The sequence below is a fragment of the Symsagittifera roscoffensis genome, chromosome 4 (genome assembly GCF_963678635.1).
Source record: "Symsagittifera roscoffensis chromosome 4, txSymRosc1.1, whole genome shotgun sequence".
Classification (NCBI taxonomy): Eukaryota; Metazoa; Xenacoelomorpha; order Acoela; family Convolutidae; genus Symsagittifera; species Symsagittifera roscoffensis.
The window spans coordinates 14,191,216-14,211,946 of record NC_087065.1 but is presented as its reverse complement, the minus strand read 5'-3'; the positions used below and the strand labels follow the sequence as shown (position 1 = coordinate 14,211,946).

General features: G+C 36.6%; 2 protein-coding genes across 2 annotated transcripts in view; one reads left to right on the top strand and one right to left on the bottom strand.

Annotated features, from left to right (window-relative positions):
• The window catches only part of LOC134844200 (YTH domain-containing protein 1-like), a 177,958-nt gene that overhangs the window by 11,605 nt on the left and 145,622 nt on the right, over nucleotides 1-20,731 (bottom strand). The window contains exons 2-3 of the mRNA XM_063860770.1: nucleotides 14,539-14,597; nucleotides 14,290-14,462 (exon numbers count right to left, since the gene is read on the bottom strand). Coding sequence (XP_063716840.1) covers nucleotides 14,290-14,462; nucleotides 14,539-14,566 — 201 coding nt within the window. The 5' untranslated portion in view covers nucleotides 14,567-14,597. The remainder of the gene's footprint in view (nucleotides 1-14,289; nucleotides 14,463-14,538; nucleotides 14,598-20,731) is intronic.
• LOC134844202 (5'-3' exonuclease PLD3-like) lies at nucleotides 3,066-13,794 on the top strand. Its single transcript, XM_063860771.1, has 4 exons — nucleotides 3,066-4,399; nucleotides 8,645-9,368; nucleotides 9,507-10,158; nucleotides 13,390-13,794. Exons 1-4 carry the CDS (start codon nucleotides 4,263-4,265, stop codon nucleotides 13,638-13,640), a joined length of 1,764 nt encoding a protein of 587 aa, XP_063716841.1. The 5' UTR covers nucleotides 3,066-4,262; the 3' UTR covers nucleotides 13,641-13,794.

Below are 20,731 nucleotides of genomic sequence, written 5' to 3'. Positions count from 1 at the left end.
GATAAAAAGATGTCATTCTAGAATTCAGAATTTCCTTCGATTCATTTTTCAAAACTATTGTCTGGGGTTTCAAAAAAAATGAGGCTTTAGCAGCAACACCGCCATGTCTTAGCGGCTGGAGGACTCGATAACAAATTGTTCACAAACCGCAACGCCTTTGTACACGCAAGGATGCAGCTTATTAAGTCAAAAAAATGTTTCAACTATCGGCAACCTAATACACTTAATAGTTTCGGCAACCTGAATTTTCAGCACGTTGTAATAGTTTTATAGTTATTGAGTTGATTTAAATGTTTCATATAGCTTTTGGCTCGATTATGAAACTATTTAGTGGTGACAGTACAATGACAAATAGCGAAATGACATGAAATAGCCGAGATTAGTTAGCGCAGGGGCGCGTTCAAGAGAACCGAATTACAAGCTTTTCTAAAACTGAGAACTGTTCAAAACTACCAGAAATGAACAATTTTTGGCCTTTCAGCTTTTCAACTTTATAATGAATTCGACTTCCGGTACGCTAAACTCGGTAGGCATTTTTGTTGCCATAGTAATGGGTTGCTTGCAAAATTTTATGACTTCTAATTTCACTGATTTAGTTTTACAGCTTTATAATTTCTTGAACTTCGGCACTCTTTAAAACTATTTTATTTCAGGTACTTTTCTTAATGAACCGTTAGCGTAAACATTAGCCGACAAATTTAGGGAATGTACTGCAAAAAATCCAAAATTCTGATGAATCATGAAAATCTACATAGAGGTGAAGAACAGCTTCGCAACACTTGCGATAGAAAAAAGTTACGAAAAATCAGATTGGAAAAATTTTGGAAAACATTTTTGAAAACCAAACCAGCAACAAAATCATCTAGAACCCAACTGACGTTTAAAACCCGCCACCTATATAGAATACACTCGATGAAACTAATTGTAAACAGCACACTGATGAAAAAAACGAGTTCTGATTTTTTATTAGATAAAACAATACTCAATTACCGAACAATTTTATATCATTTCGCAAGAATCAAAACAAGTAAGATTAAACAAACATCACACCCCACCTGAAAAAACTTTCCAAAAAACAACATTCAATTGAAAATGATAAACTTCAAAAACAATTACAAAATTCAAAATTTAATAATTCTTGGTCAAAGAAATTGCTCAAAAAACTCGTATCAAACAAAGATGAAGAAACAAACAGACGCTGCTATGAACGAACAAATGAATTTAAAAAAAGATCTCAAGCCGAAAACAATCGTCGATTTCAATTCCTGAAAAAACTTCGGTCAGACAAAAACAAGTTTAAATAAAAAGCAGAAGAAAATCTCTATCGAAAAAAAACACAATTAACCTAATATCGATTAAAAAAAAGCGTCTCATTGAACCATTTAAATGAGTCCGGAAACATATCAAAACTATCTGGAAATAAAATAAATTAAATGAAAAGTTTTTTTAAAACTTGGCCACGAAAAAACTTATTTTGCTACAATTTTAACACATTGCAACTACTTAAAACTATAGGAATAGAACAAGTTAATTAGGAAAAGTAGCAGACAGAATTTCAAGTTGACAGAATTACTAAAAATTTTCAAACAAAATTAACGAAAACTGTGATTTGATTTGATTCTGAAATGATGACTTCAGGCTTGTTTGGTTTTCATTTTTCAAAAGAAATGGTTGCCATTAAAAAAAGATTAGAGTCCACTGAGAAAAAAAATCAAATGTCAAAAAAATCTGAACAAGAACCCAAAGCCCATAACTTATATGCAACTACTACACACTACAATAACCATGGTGCTTATGAAATAATAAAAATTTCGTCCACTCTGTGAACAAAGTTCTTTACGGTAAAAAAGAGTCTAGTACTCGATTGCAATTCCCTTGCTTATCACAAGGGTAATTTCACATGAAACATTAACCTCTATAAAACATGATTGAAAAGATATTGAAATTTGAGCTCATCCATTGTATCTTAATTATAATTTTAGTTGGAAAAGAGTCAATGAACGCAAAGAAACAAAAAACTGACTTTGTTATTCAAAAGTTGAGAATTTTTCAAAAACAAACAAGTCAGTTTTTTTGTTTCTTTGCGTTCATTGACTCTTTTCCAACTAAAATTATAATTAAGATAAAATGGATGAGCTCAGATTTCAATATCTTTTAAATCATGTTTTAAAGAGGTTTGAATTACAAAGTGAAAACATATGGCTTCAAAGCTCTTTCAATTTCAAAGCCAACTAATGATTAGCACTTCTTTGATAAAACTAACATAATTTGAGAAAACTGGATGAATAGCTAAAATTTTTATTCCGCAGGGAAATCTGAAAGTTGAATTCCACCTTCGAAACTAGAAGTCGATTACATTTTTTGTGACCTTCACTCTTTTACTGTTCGATTGTGAAATTTGCCTTCCTTTTAACAAAGAAAATGAAGTGAACTTCAAAAGTCAAACCGCGAAAAATCCAAATTGAGCGTGAACAAATTTCCTGAAAAAAAACGAAAAAATCCCAAGACATATATAAAAGTACTCACTGCGTTCATTAATATCAGACAGCCAAAAGACAGTTAAAATAGTCAATGAACGCAAGTAACAGAAAAACACTAACTTGTTTCTTGGATAATAGATGCTCTTAAAGCTCTTTCAATTTCTAGAACAATTCATATTAATCATTTTTTTGAAAAAATTAACCCAATTTGAGAAAAACTGGATCAATAAGTAGAATTTCTAGTTTGCTGGAAATTCTGAAAATGAAATTCAAATTTCTACATCAGAAGTCGATGACATTTTTTTCGTTACGTTTACGATTTTGCTGCTCGATAGTGGAGTTTGCCTTCCTTTGAACAAAGTGAATGAACTGAACTTGAAAAAAAATCTAAATTCATACCGCAAAAAATCTAATTTTAAGCTGAATAATTTTTGAGATTTTTCCTGGTAAATGAAAAAAAAAATCATCATGACCAAAAAACAGTCTGAACTACGTTGATTGATTCTGAATCATCAGACAAGTAGTTATTCAAAATACTTTTTTTTTCAAACCACAATTATACTCTTAGGAAAAAAAGTTGCAGCCTTTAAATTTCAACCGAGGAAATGAATGAACTGTTTCACGTTTTTGCCTTTTAATCAGTACTTTAATGATTTATGATGAAAATATTGGGTCTTCGTAGTGCTTTGAGAGAGGTCGAATCAAATGAATTGCCGCCATTTGATCTGTTAGCAGTGAGTTTCGATCTGTGTTCTAGTAACTTGGTAATTATCATCACTAAGGACCAATTGTTTGTACGAAAATTTTCAACAAACCCAAGTCCTTCCAATAGACCAAAATTAACCGATGTTCCATTCAGCCTATCAGATTTTCGATTACAGGTCGTCTATCCGACTGTCAAACTGAATTGTGATTGGCTAACAAAATTCGGGCATAGGGTTCTTCTGACAAGAGGGAATCTCCCGAAATGACTTAACATGGAACTAATTCGACCACGGTAAAGCTGCTTGCGTTTCAGTTTGACTAACAGTTTTCAATCAATTCTGTCATACGTAAAACATTATCCTAATAGATTTCAGCTATTTTGGACCTTATTTGCAATTCAATTGTCTGAAGTAAATTTTTAAAACATCACTAAGCAACCGCTTATATGATGAGAGACAGAGCTTAAGACTGTTTTGGTACCGTTTTCACTTGAGTTGATTTTCTCAAAGAGCTTATTTACGACTGCAATGCAACTATTCTACTTATTTCCCCAGCAGCTTTAAACGATCACAAAAACAAAATTCGTCTATTGTACTTTTTTTCTACAAAACGGGCAATTTCCACAATGTGATGAGAATAGCCTGAGACTGAGGAATACAATTGAAGTAAATGATCCGCTCAATTTTTGTAGCTAGCCTACCGAACCTTTATGTGGCTCTGTAGTTGCTATCCACCATAATTGATGAATGCCCTTAATTACCCCCATTCCCGGTGACTTAATATGACATCTCATAAAAGCCAACTTCATAATCCAATGGTTCGACAATTGATAATCAGCTTTTCACTAAGAAAAAATTCGCTTCGAAACTTGACGGAAACTTCAAAACTATTCAATACCTTAAAAATCTTAAACGAACGAGCTTCCCTAAAATTAGTGGACAAAAATTAAACTTCCTTCAACCTCTTAATTTCAAAGCCATTCTGAAAACAACTTCTTTGACTCGATATTTCGTGAGACTAATATTTCCTCAATATTTCTTTCATTCAGACATCCTAACTTCAGACGTGTACCTTTCAATGGCACGAGATGGATTATTTGAGTCCTATATTTACACATTCAGCCAATCGACCATTCTTTACTGTGATTCCGATCCCAAGCCAGAAGCAGCTCCAACTTCTATGAGGAAGACACGCAGCTCCAATAATATCAATAAGTAAAGTACCAACATCCCATAATTTTAATACACGGAGGAAAAGAAGCATTTTTCATACATCAGGAGAAACTTTCAAAATTTATCAGGAAAAACATTCAAAATTTAACACATCGAACTTATTTATTTTTAGGATTCGAGTGAAGATTTTTGTGCAACGCTGTATCCCACACGCTGTATCCATAGGGTAACTGCCGCAACAAATCAAACTCAAACGAATCTTTGAGAAGAAGATCTTTTCCGAAATGAGCCAAGTTCAAAGAAAATTGAGTTTTGTTCTCAAAATATAGAAAACAAAGCCAATATACAAATACAGCCGGTCAATGTGCGAGTAGCGAAGTTCAAAATGTAAAAAATAGTATCTGTAAATTTCCAAAAATTTTTTCCTTCATTCTTGCAATCGAATTAGGTATAACGATGCAAAACGGAATAGTTCAGACCAGTTATTCTCGACACTGAGGCAATTTTTGTGTTTTTTATAATCCGATACATATCCATTAGGACTTGAATATGATTTCGGAAATTTCGGACCTTTTTTTAGGTTGACCAATTTGATTTTCCGAGCTCTCCGAAAATACAATAAGGACCCTATTTTGTCAAAGAAATTTTGCACCGCTGGCAGGGGCGGATCTAGGATTTTCTCCAGGAGGGGGCGGATTTTAAAAAAAAAATTCGAAAATTTTGTCGACCTTTTTTTTTAGGTCGAGCAAATTGGCTTTCTAGCTCTCCCGAATCACTATAAATAACCCATTTTGACCAAATTTTCTGCGCCGCAGACAAATTGTTGAAAATAAAACAGGCCAAAAAAGCGTTTTTAGGCACTTTTTGGAAAACTTTGACCAAAAATTCGCGTTTATTTCGGCGCGGACTCCCCCCTCAACAATAAGTATATATAGGCGCCGAACGCTCCTTTAAAAAATTTTTAGGTCACCTCACCAAAAACAGATATCTCAAAATAGTACAAAGGAGGGCACCTTTGGGTCGGCAGGGGGTCGAATCCCTGAGGGGGGCGCCTTTAGAAACATTTCGAGGTTGGTAAGACAAAAATGGATGCCGTAAAGTTATACCAACGTGGGGACCCCTTGGAAAAATTTGGCAGCCAGAATTGTGGCGGACTGAGGGGGCGCTCCGCACCTTCTCGGCTCTCTACTGAACGTGAGGTACACCTGGTGAAAAAATTACGAACCAAAGAGATGATACTTCTGTTGAACTAAACTACCGAAACAAAATTGTCAACAAAAAAAACGAACCTTCAAAATAAAATAATATATATTTATGAAATCAAAACAGGAGTACCTGGTTTCTGTATCAAGTTTTTTGATTTGTGGTGCCTGAACTTGCGTGTCAAAAAAACTATTCCCAGAAAAACTTAATGGTGTTTGAAACAAAAACTGAACAGCGAAACACCACAATTCCGTTAATTATTTCAACTCTTCAGCGCCCTTAGAGAACTTTGTAGCAATATTCAGCGGTATCGGAAAAAACATGAAAATAACAAACCGAGTAAGCAATCTAACAAGACATAAAAGAACGCCTGAAAACTTTAAAGCAATTCCAATTAAAAAAATCTATCTTAAAGCTTTTTGAATTTCAAGAATTTTTAAGGATTAGACAACTTTTGTCCAAACAACCCAAATTTGTGAACACTGGACCAATAGGCAACTTTCTTTTTCGGCAAAAATAAAATAAAATCCTTATTTAAAACTGAGAAATAATTTTCGCGCCATTTTCACTTTTGTTACTGGTGAGCACAGTAAAAAAAAAAAACGAAATATTGTAATTCCCAAAAAATAATCAATCTTTTCGTTAAAAAAATCACAACGAAGTATTCAACTTTGTCGACAGAGTTAGAACTCAGGGATTTTAAGCAAAGTCTCGCTCAAAAATATATAACTCCTCGCTCATTTTATCAATACTTTGTTTTTTGAAGCCATTTATCTGGTAATACGCAGATCTCTGATGATACATTTCAGACACTAAAATGTTTTTTTTTCACTCATTATCGCGGTTTATCGAAATTTACTGTATTTTAAGCTGAACAAACTCAAATAATGCTGATTGAAAATAACTGGTCAAAACAAGCAAACAGGGAAACTTCTAACAGATTTATTTCAAATTAAGTCAAGTGTAGACTAAAAACGTTGAGGAAAACCATTGCTTGAAAACTAAACAGCAATTTATTTTGCAATATAAGACCCCAAAATTTCACCCGAGAACGGGTCAATTCTATTGGTTTACGAGCAAGCAAAAACAGGGTCAATTAATTTTCAATTGACACAGTATTTTCAGCTTAACTAAAAATCAGACAACTCGACCCGTTCAAGGGTGTAATTTTTAATCCAAAAAATTACACCCTTGAAACTATGGTCTAAATTACTTAGGAAAATAGTTTACACCATAAAAATTTACACATATGAAAATATGGTGTAAATTACTTTGGAAACTAATTTACACGGTGGAAAAAAATTTACACTATACACAAGCTGTCAAAATTCCAATCAACTTTTGTCCTCGTCGTTTTTAGTTTAAAGTTAACCCAATGTGAAATTAACTTGATCATACATTTCAATTTTGTTAGTTTGAGCCACTTTTTTGAAACATAGCCAGCAGATATTTGGAAACAAGTGAATGAGCGCAAGGATACAGAAAAAAAAAAGATTTGTTTTATGAATAACCCCTCGAAATACAAAACAAAAATACATGGCCTTAAAGCTCTTTCAATTTCAAAACCAATTTATCATTGCCACTTCTTTGGGTAATATTTTCATTTGACTGGGAAATCTGAAAAAAAAATCCACTTTCGAAATTCGAAGTCAATAAAGTTTCTTGTAACTTTTAAACTTTTGAGGTTCGATAGTGGAGTTGCCTTCCTTTGAACAAAAGAAATGAACTGAAAACGTATGCTTAAAGACCCTGTATTTGAAAAACAAAGTCAACATTCTGCCTATGAAAATCATAATTAGAGTGACAATTTACCGGTAGAAATCAAAAGTCGAAAACAATGCCTTCAGATTCACAAAGTATCTTTGAGTATGCTCAAGGTGAATTTTTCAAAATAAAACGAAAATAAAAGAATTTCAACCTAAATCTATTAAAAAAAACTTTAAAAAATCAATGAACCCCAATAAGTAGAGCTTCTAAATTTAGTTGTATGCAAAATACTTCATCCTATTATGCATGTTGAACATTTCTTTTGTATCTAAGTTACAGCAAAATTGGTTAATTTTTGCCACTTTTTCGCTAAATTTTCAGTTGTTTTTTTTTTCATTGAAGGGCGATTGATAAAAGTAAAAAACTGCACAAATGAGAGGTAATAAGAGCTAAAAGAACGTAAAAATTGCAGTTGAATCAAATTGAAATAAATCAAAAAAGAGTTCAGTCATCAAATATAGTGCAATTTGGTCTGAAAATTAGACCAGTTTTTTCGGAACTGTGAAGATTTTTGACACCCTCTTAGAGCTGGTCAGCCGGTATTAAAATCAATTAGATGGACGTAATGAAACAAATACAAGCACTATTGTAATTATTCAGCCAAACAAAAAACTAAAACCGAATCGTGTTTTAACTTTTTACCCCTCAAATTTCATAAAATTGGCATACATTTTACCTCACAAACGCATGAGCACAACTTAAGCCTGGGAACTCGATACTCGATACATCACTCATTACATTTGGGTCTACAAAACTTAAGCCAAAAATCAATACTATCCCTAAACAAAAAACTTTTGCTCTATTTTCTTAGTTTAAATAATACTGGGCAAACTATTTTGTGTATAATAAAAAAAATGTTGTCAACTTAGTGTGCAAAATTTCTGAACGCTAACTGGTTATTTTTATAGGAACCGATAACAAAAAGAAGCGTAAATATTCTTTTACGAGCTTTGCATATGTGCCTATTTTTTCGTCAGTCTCAGACACTCGATTTGCATTTTTTTCTTTGAAAGATTGTTCATGCGGTGTTTGACCGGCCATCAAACCATTTTCTTCAAAAAGCCAGCTTTTTTACACACTAAACAATGTATAAACTGAATTTGAGCATTGATAATCGAATGCATAAAAGTCGCGTCGTTAAAAAGAACCATAAAAGAAAATTCTCTGAACTCAAAACTGATTATTTATATAGGTTTTGACCGTACATTACTTCTAATTCTAACAATCTTTTTCAAAATTAGGCATTATTTTTGTTGTTATTTGAAAGAAGCTAGCAATGAATTTCATAAATTTCAATCATGGGATGTCTTCAAATAGCGCCGACTTGGTCCGATTTGCTATTCACTCGAATGACAAACTTGACGAACAGAGAAATAGTTCTATTAATCAAACAGCTGACAAAGACTTGTCGCATCACACCGATATTGTTTACAATCCAAGAAGGCGAGGTCACGATGCTCATTTGAGTAGAGCTATCACTAGTTCAAACAGCTCCATTACAAGTCATTACGCGAATAAAATCTTTGAAATTACGTGCATCATCGTTATGATTTCTTGCTTCGCTATTCTTATTCTGTTTGCGTTTTTTGCCGGGATTAAAGAGGTCAATTCGATGATACACGTTGAAAAAGCGATAACAGATAGAGACTTGCATTCAAACTCATTCAAAGACGAAGAATGCTCGATCGAAATAGTCGAATCAATACCTAAAATACTTAAGTATCCTCAAAACGCAGTAAAACACCCTGCAACTTACGATGCATGGAATTCAATTTTGGGGCTCATAGACCAGAAAAATGGCAAAATATCTTCAATTTCAAATCAAGATATCAAAATAGCTTCGGCATATTGGACTCTTAGGTCGTCCGACGTCAATCCGGTAAATCAGACCAAGCCGAATGCAGCCGAGGGCGAAACTATTTTAGCCGAACTGAAGCGCATCGCCCAATCAGGAGGCGCTAAGTTGACAATTGTGAACAGTTATCCAGGGAGCATTTCTCAAGGAAATGACACTGATGAGTTAGAAGCTGCAGGCGCAGAGGTAGGCCCAAAATATTGAAAAAATAATTAAATTTTTATTCGAAGCAAAAAATAAATTCAAACACTCAAAAAATATGTTCATAACTTGAATAACTTCAGAAAAGACGGTTTATTTTCTTTAAAAAGTTCACTTTTTCAGTTGAGACTGTTAAACATGCCTCAGTTGGTCGGAGCAGGAATACTACACACTAAACTCCTAGTCAATAACGCCACCAAGTCTTTGTACATAGGCAGTGCTAACATGGACTGGAGATCTCTCACTTTAGTCAAAGAAATGGGACTTCATTTCTCCACCTGTCCGACTCTCACTAATGACATGTTGAAAATATTTACTTCTTATTACATTATGGCAACACCGACATCCGCACTTCCGAACAGTTGGCCCAAAGCATTGGCGACACACATTAACCAATCAAACCCGTTGAATATCAATTTACAAGGGATATATAGTCAAGTATACATTTCAGTTTCGCCCCCAGAGTTCTTAACTGAAGGTCGCACTGGAGATCTGGACGCCATTTTAGACATAATGCAAAAATCGAACAAGTTCATATATATAGCAGTGATGGATTATGTTCCTGGATTTTTATACGATCCCAGTTTCGAATACTGGCCGACTATTAATAATGAGATCTTGATCCGGTCTATCAATCACGACATTGAAGTGAAATTACTCGTCAGCAAATGGCAGAGCACCCGCGACATCGAAATAACCTTCTTAAAATCTTTGGACGAACTGCGCAACATATCTAATGTACAAATTAAGCTGTTCGAATTCCCGAAACCGATAGGTAAGAAAACATTAGTTTGGAACAATAATTTCCCAAGATAGCAATTTGATCATGGGAGAATATTTAAGAAAAACAATTAAAAAGAACTTTCATCGGTTTAAAACAAAATCTAAAAATCAAGGTAGCTAAATACTTCATTCCACTTGAAAACTTTCTTCAACTTAAAAATTAAAACCTTAAACTGCCAAAAAAAGTGAAAATTGACTTCGTTAATTAAACTTTTAACAATTTTTCGTCGAATTTCAGAGACATTTGATGGAAGGAGGTTGGGCAGTGACTGAATATAAACTTTCCCCGTGTAAAATTAATAATATCTTCGCAGTGCAATATTCGCTCAATATACTGCATCTAGTAATAAAGCTTCCGAGCGAATAACTGTCACCCTTTTATACCTAAATTCAGCTTCGCGGCAGTGCAACAGTGCCGAAAAGTATTCTGAAAACTGTTTTTACTTATCTCAAATCACTGCCAAGTAATTGAAATCAAATGGATGGAAGTTGAAACATAGCCAACAGGCTGTTGTAAAAGATTCAATAGACGCAAAGAAAAACACTTAATTGTTTTTATTTTGAAAAAACCTCAAGTTTCGAATTTCAAGCTAAAAACTACAGGCCAGCTAAGGCTGGAAATACCTGTTTGATAATTATTGTATTGATGCGGAAGGACAAGGGTAATTTCAAAAACAGACCTATAGCAGAAAAGTAAATCCCAATATAACGACATCAAAATCTTTTAACTTCATAGATTAATTCAGTTTTCTTAAAAACTAAAGTTACTACAAGAGCTTGTCAGGTTGAAAGATGCTTAAAACGTTGCTCATTAGATTTGGGTGGGTAGTTTTCGAGAGAAGTCAAAAACTTTCAAAAAAAGGTAAAAAAAATCGAAAATTTGACTTTTCCGAGGGTATTAACTTCTTGTGTAAATAAATGGGCGCAATCAATTATACAGTGAAGCTTCCCACAACCCGTTCTTCACACAGAAACCAATATCTCAGATTCTGGAGGGTAGTTTTTGAGAAAAGCCAAGTTTCAAAAAACAGTAAACAAAAATCGACTTTTCCGAGGGTCATAACTTTTGTGTAAAAAATTCTGCGCAACCTCTTATGCAGGCGAAACTCCCACAAAGAGTTCTACCCATTGAAATCAAAATACTTCAGATTTGGGAAGGTAGTTTTTGAAAAAAGTCTAAAAGTTTCAAAAAAAGGTCAAAAATCAAAAAATCTACTTTTCCGAGGATCATTATTTTTTATGTAAAAAATTTGGGCGTAACTGCTTATGCAGGGGAGCTTATCACAACCCGTTCTTTCGATTCAAACTAAAATCTCAGATTTGGGAGGGTAGATTTCGAGAAAAGTCAAAAAACAGTCAAAAAAGGGGAGCTTCCTACAATGCAGGGGAGCTTCCCATAATCTGTTATGCAGGGGAGCTTCCCACAATCTGTTCTATCCGTTGAACACAAAATCTCAGATTTGGGAGAGTAGTTTTTGAGAAATATAAGAAATCCAAAATAAATTTGGGTCAAAAATTCCCCCACACACTTTTTCGAAGGCTGTAGAAAGTGGGGTAAGGTAAAAAAATGAGACTAGGGGATTATGCAGGCACACAGGGGAGTGGTCGGACTTACCATTGCTACCACATTTTTGAAAATCGGTAGAGTAGTTTTAGTAAAAACTAAACTAAGTTATTGAAAAAAGTGAAAAAATTTTCCAAGGCGTCTCCAATAATTTAAATAAAAAACCGAATCCCATACACTTTCATAATACCTGTTTTAATCAAACAGTAACTATATCGCCTTGATATACTCTTTGAACTTCACGAAAAATTTATGCTTGGCAATTTTTTGATAAAAACAACCCAATTTGAGAAATTTTTGATTATTATTTATTAAGTTTTTATTCCGCTGGGAAGTATTACATTCCACTTGATCGTATTGGTTTCGAAAGTGGAATTTAATTTAGAAATCGATCACGTTTTTTAGCGCCGTTTCATCTTTCTGAATTGGAAAGTGCATTTTGCCTACCATCTAAAACATAGCGAAATGACAGTTGGAAAAGAGTAATGAACACAAGGATGGCCCATTTTTTGTTAAAATTAACCAATTTGAAATCACTGGATCAATAAATAAAACATCTATTTCGCTGAAAAATCTGATAATTAAATTCCATTTTCGAAATTGGAAGTCGATCACTTATGCTTTTCCCTAGTTTAGTTTGCCTTCCTTTTAACAATGGAAATGCACTGCACTTAAAAAAATCACAAGTCAAACCGCGAGAAACCAAAAAAAAAATCACCAAGATCTAAAAAAAAAGTACTAACTACGTTCATTACTCTTAAAAATGACTTGAATATATGTATGTATGTATATATAATATAGCTAAGGGCATTCACATGGGCATTTATAAGCATGAATGCAATTCTTTTGTAACAAGAGAACTTTAAAATTTTTCCTAAATGACGTAAGTCAAACCGCTTTTTTCTCGACACTGGGGGAAATATTCGAAGTTCTTTGCATCTCAAATAATGATTTAACACAAAGTCTGAATACAGACCGCCGTACCTTAATTTCCAAATGCTGGATATTCAAAACTACGAGATAAAGCCTGGCTAAGCACACAATTTAGCATAAAACATGAATGCAGTTTAAATAGCCCGAGCTAGCCAATGCTGGCCATCTCGTTTAGAATTGCTGAACAAAAACAGTATACAGGAAGGGCGCATGTAAATACTGTGCGCAGTAAAAAAAATATATCTTGCCCGAATTAAAAGCTCAAGCCAATATCTTTCAAGAACCTCAATACCAAAAAATTAACTTCAATATGCTGCCATACTCAACTGCATTTGATTTTTTTCGGTTTATAGGTTAAATTTTTTTTCGCAATGAACACCCAATTTCAACGTTCCTTCAATCAATCTGATTTTTTTTTCGAACTACGATATTTTTATTTCACTGTAACAACAATACAACCAAGCGGTATAAGACTGGTCAAATCTTCCTAACAACTAATTTATCAGGTTAAAGCAGGCCAATACTTACAGAAAACCGTACAATTGATCATTTTAATATAAGAAAATCATAGATTTTTTTCTTCAAAAAATAGCAAAACGGTAAACTTCAATCTTACAAGACCGAAAAAAAAATACATTTCGTTGATCAACCCTTGGAAACACTAGCATTCAAAACAACAGATTGCACTTCTTAGTTTTAAAGTTTGGAAACGTTTTCATATTTCAGGACCTTACATCGAATACACCTTGGTTAATCACAACAAGTACATGGTGACCGATAACTGTGGGTACATTGGAACTAATAACTGGAGCGCAGACTACTTCACCAATACTGGCGGCATCGGGATTATCGTGAATCAAACCGAGGCGATCCAACAGAACCCTTCCATTTACAATGACACAATTCAAGAACAACTGCGTCAAGTGTTTTTACGCGACTGGAACTCCGATTATGCTTCGTTTCTTAGCGATTATTAACGCGAGAATACCTCATTGGCACGACATCATGCGCCTACTATTGAACGCGATTTAAGTCGCAAAAACTGAATATCTAGATGAGTGGCGGAACTTATTTCATATTATTTCCTACAATATTAACCAACTTCTTGGTAATTGACAACTTTTCACCTAACCTTTTTCCACGCGGTCGTAAGCAACTCTTTCAAATCTTCAAGAGAAGAAATCACACACCTTTCTTCAAAATTTTCATAAGGAACTTAAAGAGACGGTTGAGTTTATGATCTCGACTCCCTTTTAAAAATCACAAGTTAATTGTCTAGAAAGCGTTTCATTTCGGCTATGCGTTATTCTATTCTATTTACCGTAATACTTTCCTTTTTAACATAATAAATAGTTTGAAATTTACGGCTGTAAGAAGGGTCGCGACCAATTCATCCGCTTTCTACACCATTATCTTTAGAAATTTTTGTTTGTTAAGTTTGATATATACGTTTGACAGTTTTCTATCAGACTGAATCACTGAGAAAAGTTTTTCATAAAGTTTTTCAAGGGCAGGCATTCTCGATGATTTCGATCTTATCTTCGCCACTCCAAGGACTGGACCGGAGGTTTGCACCGCCTTCGCAGTTGTTAATCGAAAAACTTAATGAATTGAAAAGCTACACACCTCGTCAAAATTACTATCACCAAGGGGTGAAATTAAATCATCCTTGGAAATACTTTGAGTTGCATCACTCTTTTCGATATTGTCTTCAAACCCAAGGTCATCAGGTATCGATGAGTCGGTTGTTTTGTTCGGCTCTGTGAAAGGATCTGCAGAATTAAAGTCCACTTCAAGATCTGAAACATTCATTCATCATCTTGAAAAATATTCAATTGATTCCGGATTTGAGTGTTGTATGTGAGAAGAACGCACCATAAGAATAGTCCAGCTCCGTTTCCATATTGAGCTAAATTTGTAGAACAATTTAGTCTGAAAGCATTTCTCAATTAAAACATGCATCTGACAACAATTCCCCTACTAATAAAAAAACACTTGAATTGTTAAATGAAAGTATAAGCTGATTGAAACTCAACTCTGGGTTATTCTGTACGGATATTAACTTTTTCCTGGGTTACTTGATTCCCAACCATCTCGACTCTTTACTTTCAATCAGGTTATAATACTTTTCTTTACCGCAAAAAAAAACACTTCCTCTTAAACGCAAAAAAAAAACACTTCCTCTTTACCGCAAAAAAATGAAAATCCGAGGCTTTTTAGACTGGGTGAAACGATAAAGGACGAGCGTAGGAATTCAGTTGCAACTTAAGCTTGGAGTGAGCTTCCTCACACAGCTGCGATAGCAGACAATGTCAAAGCCTTCAAATCCAGCCTAGACTCACTGGTCGCAGCATCCGTTGCTACTCTTCACTGGTCGCAGCGTCCGTTAAAATTCAATAGTGACTCCAGAAAATACGTTTTTTATGCTAGAGATGGGCTCCAGTACCTCGGAACTTCGTTTCGGTTGGTGCGGGAAACTATGCCCAATTATGTATGAACATTACCACAAGCAGGGTGAGGTTGGGATAATTGCTGAGCAAATGTTACACAAAATTGAATCACGAATGAAGCCGAGCGCCCAACATCCAAGCAATATAGGTAACTGTAAGGAGCTGCGGAGAGGACTATATTCAAGCAACAAAAAATTTGTTTTTAAAATTATTGATATAAATGTAACAGTCGCCTACTTAAGTCACATATGAGGTTTAAGAAAAATAGGCCCTATAACGATTGGCTCAAGAGTCAGCGACACTATCTATCTCTTCCGTTTTTCTACCTCAAGCGGTCGGAGCCAATTCGGTTCACTTGCGACATGAGACTAAAACCCTTGTTACAACTTAAAGGCCTGTGCCAGTCGGTCATATCTGGAAGTTTGACCTTGAGGAACACGAAAATACGTGGTTTTGGAATGAAGTTTAATTTTTCAAAAATTCGAATGGAGCCTGTCATGCTCAGTTTTCTCGCGACAACTGAAAATATCAAATATAAAATCAGAACAGCCGAATTACAATTGCGGGAAAGTTGTCAAAAATACACAGTGGGAAATTGCTATTCGCAATTTCCAGCGTAGAAAACGAGAGTAGAGCTGTCCTATCTGATATAGGAGACCGAACGATTACAAGAGCAGATCAAGACTCAACTGAACCAGAGTGAACCTTCAATGGAAAGGTGGACAACTGAAGTCTCCCAATGGTTCAGATCCAAAACTACATTCTTGCATTAAAACTTATTTCCTTTGATTGGAACTCGTCGTCAGAAAACTTCTTGAGTTATATTCAATTATTTATATGCTAGAGTTATTAATAAGCTTAAATACTCTGTTTCTCAAGTGTGCTGCTATGTAAGTACCAAATTTAGTTTTCTCGAGTGCATTTTATAATAAGTATGTTGAGGTGAGGCGACTTTTAGGTTGATCCATCTGTAATGGATCAAAGTTCCACTGTCCAATAAAAAGTAACTTAACGGATTGTTCCGACCCTGTTTTTAACGGCGTTCGTGTATTTTGGGTGTTTTGAGACCTAAGTATGGGGACGTTCTTATTTTCTAGAGTGGGGGGGTATTTTGGTAGTGGCCTTCAAGCTGTAACGGGTTCTAGTCTCATGTCGCAAGCGAACCGAATTGGCTCCGACCGTTTTTGAGGTAGAAAACACAAGAGATAGTGTCCCTGACTCTTGAGCCAATGGTTATAGGGCCCATTTTTCTTAAGCCTCTGTGCCAGTCGGTCATATTTGGAAGTTTGACCTTGAGAAAAGCAAGAGCACTTAATTTTGGGGTGAAATTTTATTTTTCAAAAATTCGAATGGAGCCTGTCATGCACGATTTTCTCGCGATAACTAAAAACCGAAAAAGAGAATTCAGAACGATCGAACAACAATCGCGGGAAAGTTGCTAGATAAAACAGTGGGAAATTGCTATTCGCAATTTCTGTCAGAATAGAACGAGAGTAGAGCTGTCCCATCTGAAACAGAGACAGGCGTATTCCCGAGAACTGGATTGTCATCACTCGATTGGATTATTATTTGAACTGAACTAGAGTGAACCTTCGGTGGAAAGGGGGACAGCTTGAGTGTCCCAATGGTTCACGAGAAACTACATCCTAGAGTTAAAATTTGTCCTTGTCATTGAAACATTAAAACTCATTTAGTTACATTATTTAATTCTCGAGTTAATTACCGACTGAAGTACTTCCCTTTCTTGAGTGTGCTACGATGTGAGTACTTAATTTAAATTTCTAGAGTGTGTTTTATGATTGTTATGTTGAGGTAAGGCGAGTTTTAGGTTGATCCATCTGAAATGGATCAAAGTTCCACTGTCTAATAAAAAGTAACTTAACGGATTGTTCCGACCCGGTTTTTAACGGCGTTCGTGTATTTTGGGGTATCTAGAGACTTAAGTATGGGGACGTTATTATTTCTAGAGTGGGGGGATATTTTGGTAGTAGCCTTTAAGCTGTAACGGGTCGTAGTCTCATGTCACCAGCGAACCGAATTGGCTCCGACTGATTTGAGGTAGAAAAACACAAGAGATAGTGTCCCTGACTCTTGAGCCAATGGTTATAGGGCCTATTTTTCTTAAGCCTCATGTGTGACTACAGTAGATGAATGTTACATAGTGTTTTTATGGCGCTCCTGGGTGTTTACGACATCAAGACTACGGAGTCGAACCCACTTGAGACAGCTTCGGGCTGAATGCCCATTCTAGAGTACCGGTGGTACGGTTCGGCAGGAACGTGCAAACCTTCCGGTTGTACCGTGATAGCTTTTTAAGAAAACTCGAGAAAACTTCCTGGTACGCTCTCCGAACGAGGCTTAGCTAACCGAGTAAAAGGGGGCAACTAGGGGGACAAAAACACGAGCAAAAAGACAAAAAGCAAAACAAAAACCAGAAAAGAATAGAAAAAGGAACAAAAACCATAAAACGAAAAAAGACAGTGACTTTGAAACCAGATTAGTTGGATCAAACCTTTATATTAATTAAATAGTATGCCCATACTGTTTTACAAGTTCGATCGTTTCGATCAACCCAGCAATTTAACCCAGTAACCTCAATAAAGTGCCCGAGTGTGGGGCGTTGTCAAGGGTTTTCAGATAGCTTGGAACTTAGCTGGACAACAAGGAGACTTGACTGGAAGAGGTGACCAGCCGAGTGGGAAAGTCGTTCAGGAGCACTTGAGCTGAACCAATAGGAGACTTGACTGGAAGAGGTGACCAGCCGAGTGGGAAAGTGAAGTGGTTCAGGACTACTTGAGCTGAACTAATAGGAGACTTGACTGGAAGAGGTGACCAGCAGAGTGGGAAAGTGGTTCAGGAGCACTTGAGCTGAACCAATAGGAGACTGGACTGGAAGAGGTGACCAGTCGAGTGGGAAAGTAGCCAAGAAGGATTTGGAAGTTCTCGAGTTCTCAAGTTGGGCAGAACGGGTATCGTTAAAATCCACATTACATTATAGGAGATAAGTGTAAAATTGGATAAGCAAAATCCCCCGGTTTTGAAGAACGTTTTTACTTGAGCAGGCCTGGAGACAGGTCTACGGTTTTCTCTTGAGAGGTTTAGCACCCGGCGCTTAAGGTAATTTTAGGCTTAAGAAGGGGGGCTAGAAAGGGGGAGGTTAGAAGGGGGGCTGGTTAGGTTAGAGGTTGGCGGTTGTAAATTGTAAAAAAGGGGGAAATTAGAGTAACTAATTAGTCGACATCGTTGATTTAGTTACATTAGTCATTTACACGCGTTGGTCATAGGAAGCGGATATCCAAAATTGGAATTAGGTTAAGGTAGGTACCCTGGTCGGATCGGTAGGGGGGAACGGACATAGACAGTTTTTGTGATACCCCATAAGATCGCTAGCAGGGGGGAAGGAAACGCGTGGCAATTAGGTACCAGACATTTTTTCGATAGAAGGTAGACATTTGTCACCTTTGAATTTTAAGTGGATTCATCTTTCTGTTTTTATTACTTTTTCTTGCTTAGATTTTTGTTGCATTTTGGTAAGGATTTGTGTTTGGCTTTTATACGAACAGGTGATCACAAGATACCTGCGCACAGGTTTTGGTTTCAAGTTGCTTGGAACATTGAAAAAGAGGTAACTAAAAAAGGGGGTCAGCATTTGGCCACTAAGAGAGGATTTTTGGGAAAATTTTTACTAGAGCTTGAGTGGTCGTACAAGGTACAGTGAAACAAGAAGTCCCCATAACGAGGAAGAAAGAGGTCCCACTGCTCAGACACTTGTCAACAGTCTTGGGACAGTGCAGTCCTGGACCAGAGCAGTCTTGGGACAGTGGTCTGGGGACACTAGCCTTGGGACAGTGGTCTTGGGACAGTGGCCTTGGGACAGTGGTCTTGGGACAGTGGTCTTGGGACAGTGGTCTTGGGACAGTGGTCTTGGGACAGTGGTCTTGGGACAGTGGTCTTGGGACAGTGGTCTTGGGACAGTGGTCTTGGGACAGTGGTCTTGGGACAGTGGTCTTGGGACAGTGGTCTTGAGACAGTGGTCTTGGGACAGTGGTCTTGGGACAGTGGTCTTGGGATATTGGTCTTGGGACAGTGGTCTTGGGACACTAGCCTTGGGACACTAGCCTTGGGACAGTAGTCTTGGGACACTAGCCTTGGGACAGTAGTCTTGGGACAGTAGTCTTGGGACACTAGCCTTGGGACAGTAGTCTTGAGACAGTGGTCTTGGGACACTGGCCTTGGGACACTAGCCTTGGGACAGTACTCTTGGGACAGTCTTGGGACAGTGGTCCTGGGACAAGGGTCTTGTGACACTGACGGAAAGTACTGGGACAGTACCGAACAGTCTTGGGACAGTAGAAAAAAACCTGGGACGGTACAAAGAAGAGTAGGGACGGTAACTGGAAGTCTTAGGACGGTATAAAAATTGAAGTAAAATTACAGTAAGTGTTTTGAGACAGATTTAAAGCAGAACAACACTAGTCGGAACCCGGTACGGTTGAGACCACAAATAAAGAAAGTTTCAAGAAAGGTTTTTATCACGTTGTATATTTCCTTTTAAGAATTCTTTTCCACAAAAAATTTTATTCGTAGAATAGGATTTTGTATATAATAATATTGTAAATAAGAGCAATTGTAAATAGAAATAATGAGACGGAGTAGGGTACCGGTGCTCGAAAAAAGGTCAAGTGGATCAAACACGAAATATAACTCGTCGCTGCGCGGAACGACATCAATGGGCCCAGGCAAAACGAAAGATAACTTTTCAGTTAGCATGGTCAGCACGAGGAGTAGTACCGAGAACAAGGCGCGAGAAGGTGCTAAAGACAAACAGGTGGAGCCCACAATTGAAATCGATCTAGAGACACCAGACCAGAGCGTAGATGAAGTGGAGAAGAAGACTACGGAATCCACACCGATGCCCCATATGGAAGATCAAAATTCAAAAACCGTGGAGTTTTCGCCAATAGACGCGTTGGAAGACACAACAGGCAATACCCGAGAAACGGTGAAAGACGACTCTCAAGTAAAGAAAACATCTTTTACAGAAAGGTTGGCGATGATGGTCGGAATGAAATCGAAGGACAACACGGCCGAAGAATCAAAAACTGAAAGAGCACGAACATTTGGGACAGTGAGCGCGAAGACGACAGAAGCTGACCTAAAGGAAGAACAAGCCAAAACGGAAGCGACAGCCGAAAACAAGACAACGGCTGATCATGAAACAGCTACTCTTGAGCTTGGCGACCTGATGACAAAACTAAATCAGATCGATCGACAAACAACTAAAGTACAGTGAGGAAGATAGGGACTTAATAAGGAAAGAGTTGAAATACAACAAACACGAGTATCTGGATAGTTATTTTAACCTGGCTAAAGCGACAGACGAGAGACTCCAGCAGATGTCGGACAAGGTAGATGCCACCAATGAAGAACGAGATAAGAACATCAAAAGAGATATGCAACAGTTGAAAACCCAATATGATGATGTCAACAGCCAATTAGGTAGCCTGGAAAAGAGAATGGACACAATGAACAGGAATCAGGCCGAAAGTTCGTGTGCAATACAGGCGAAGTTGGATGCAATCTTGAGTAATTCTACCTCACAAGAAAGACCGGCAGCG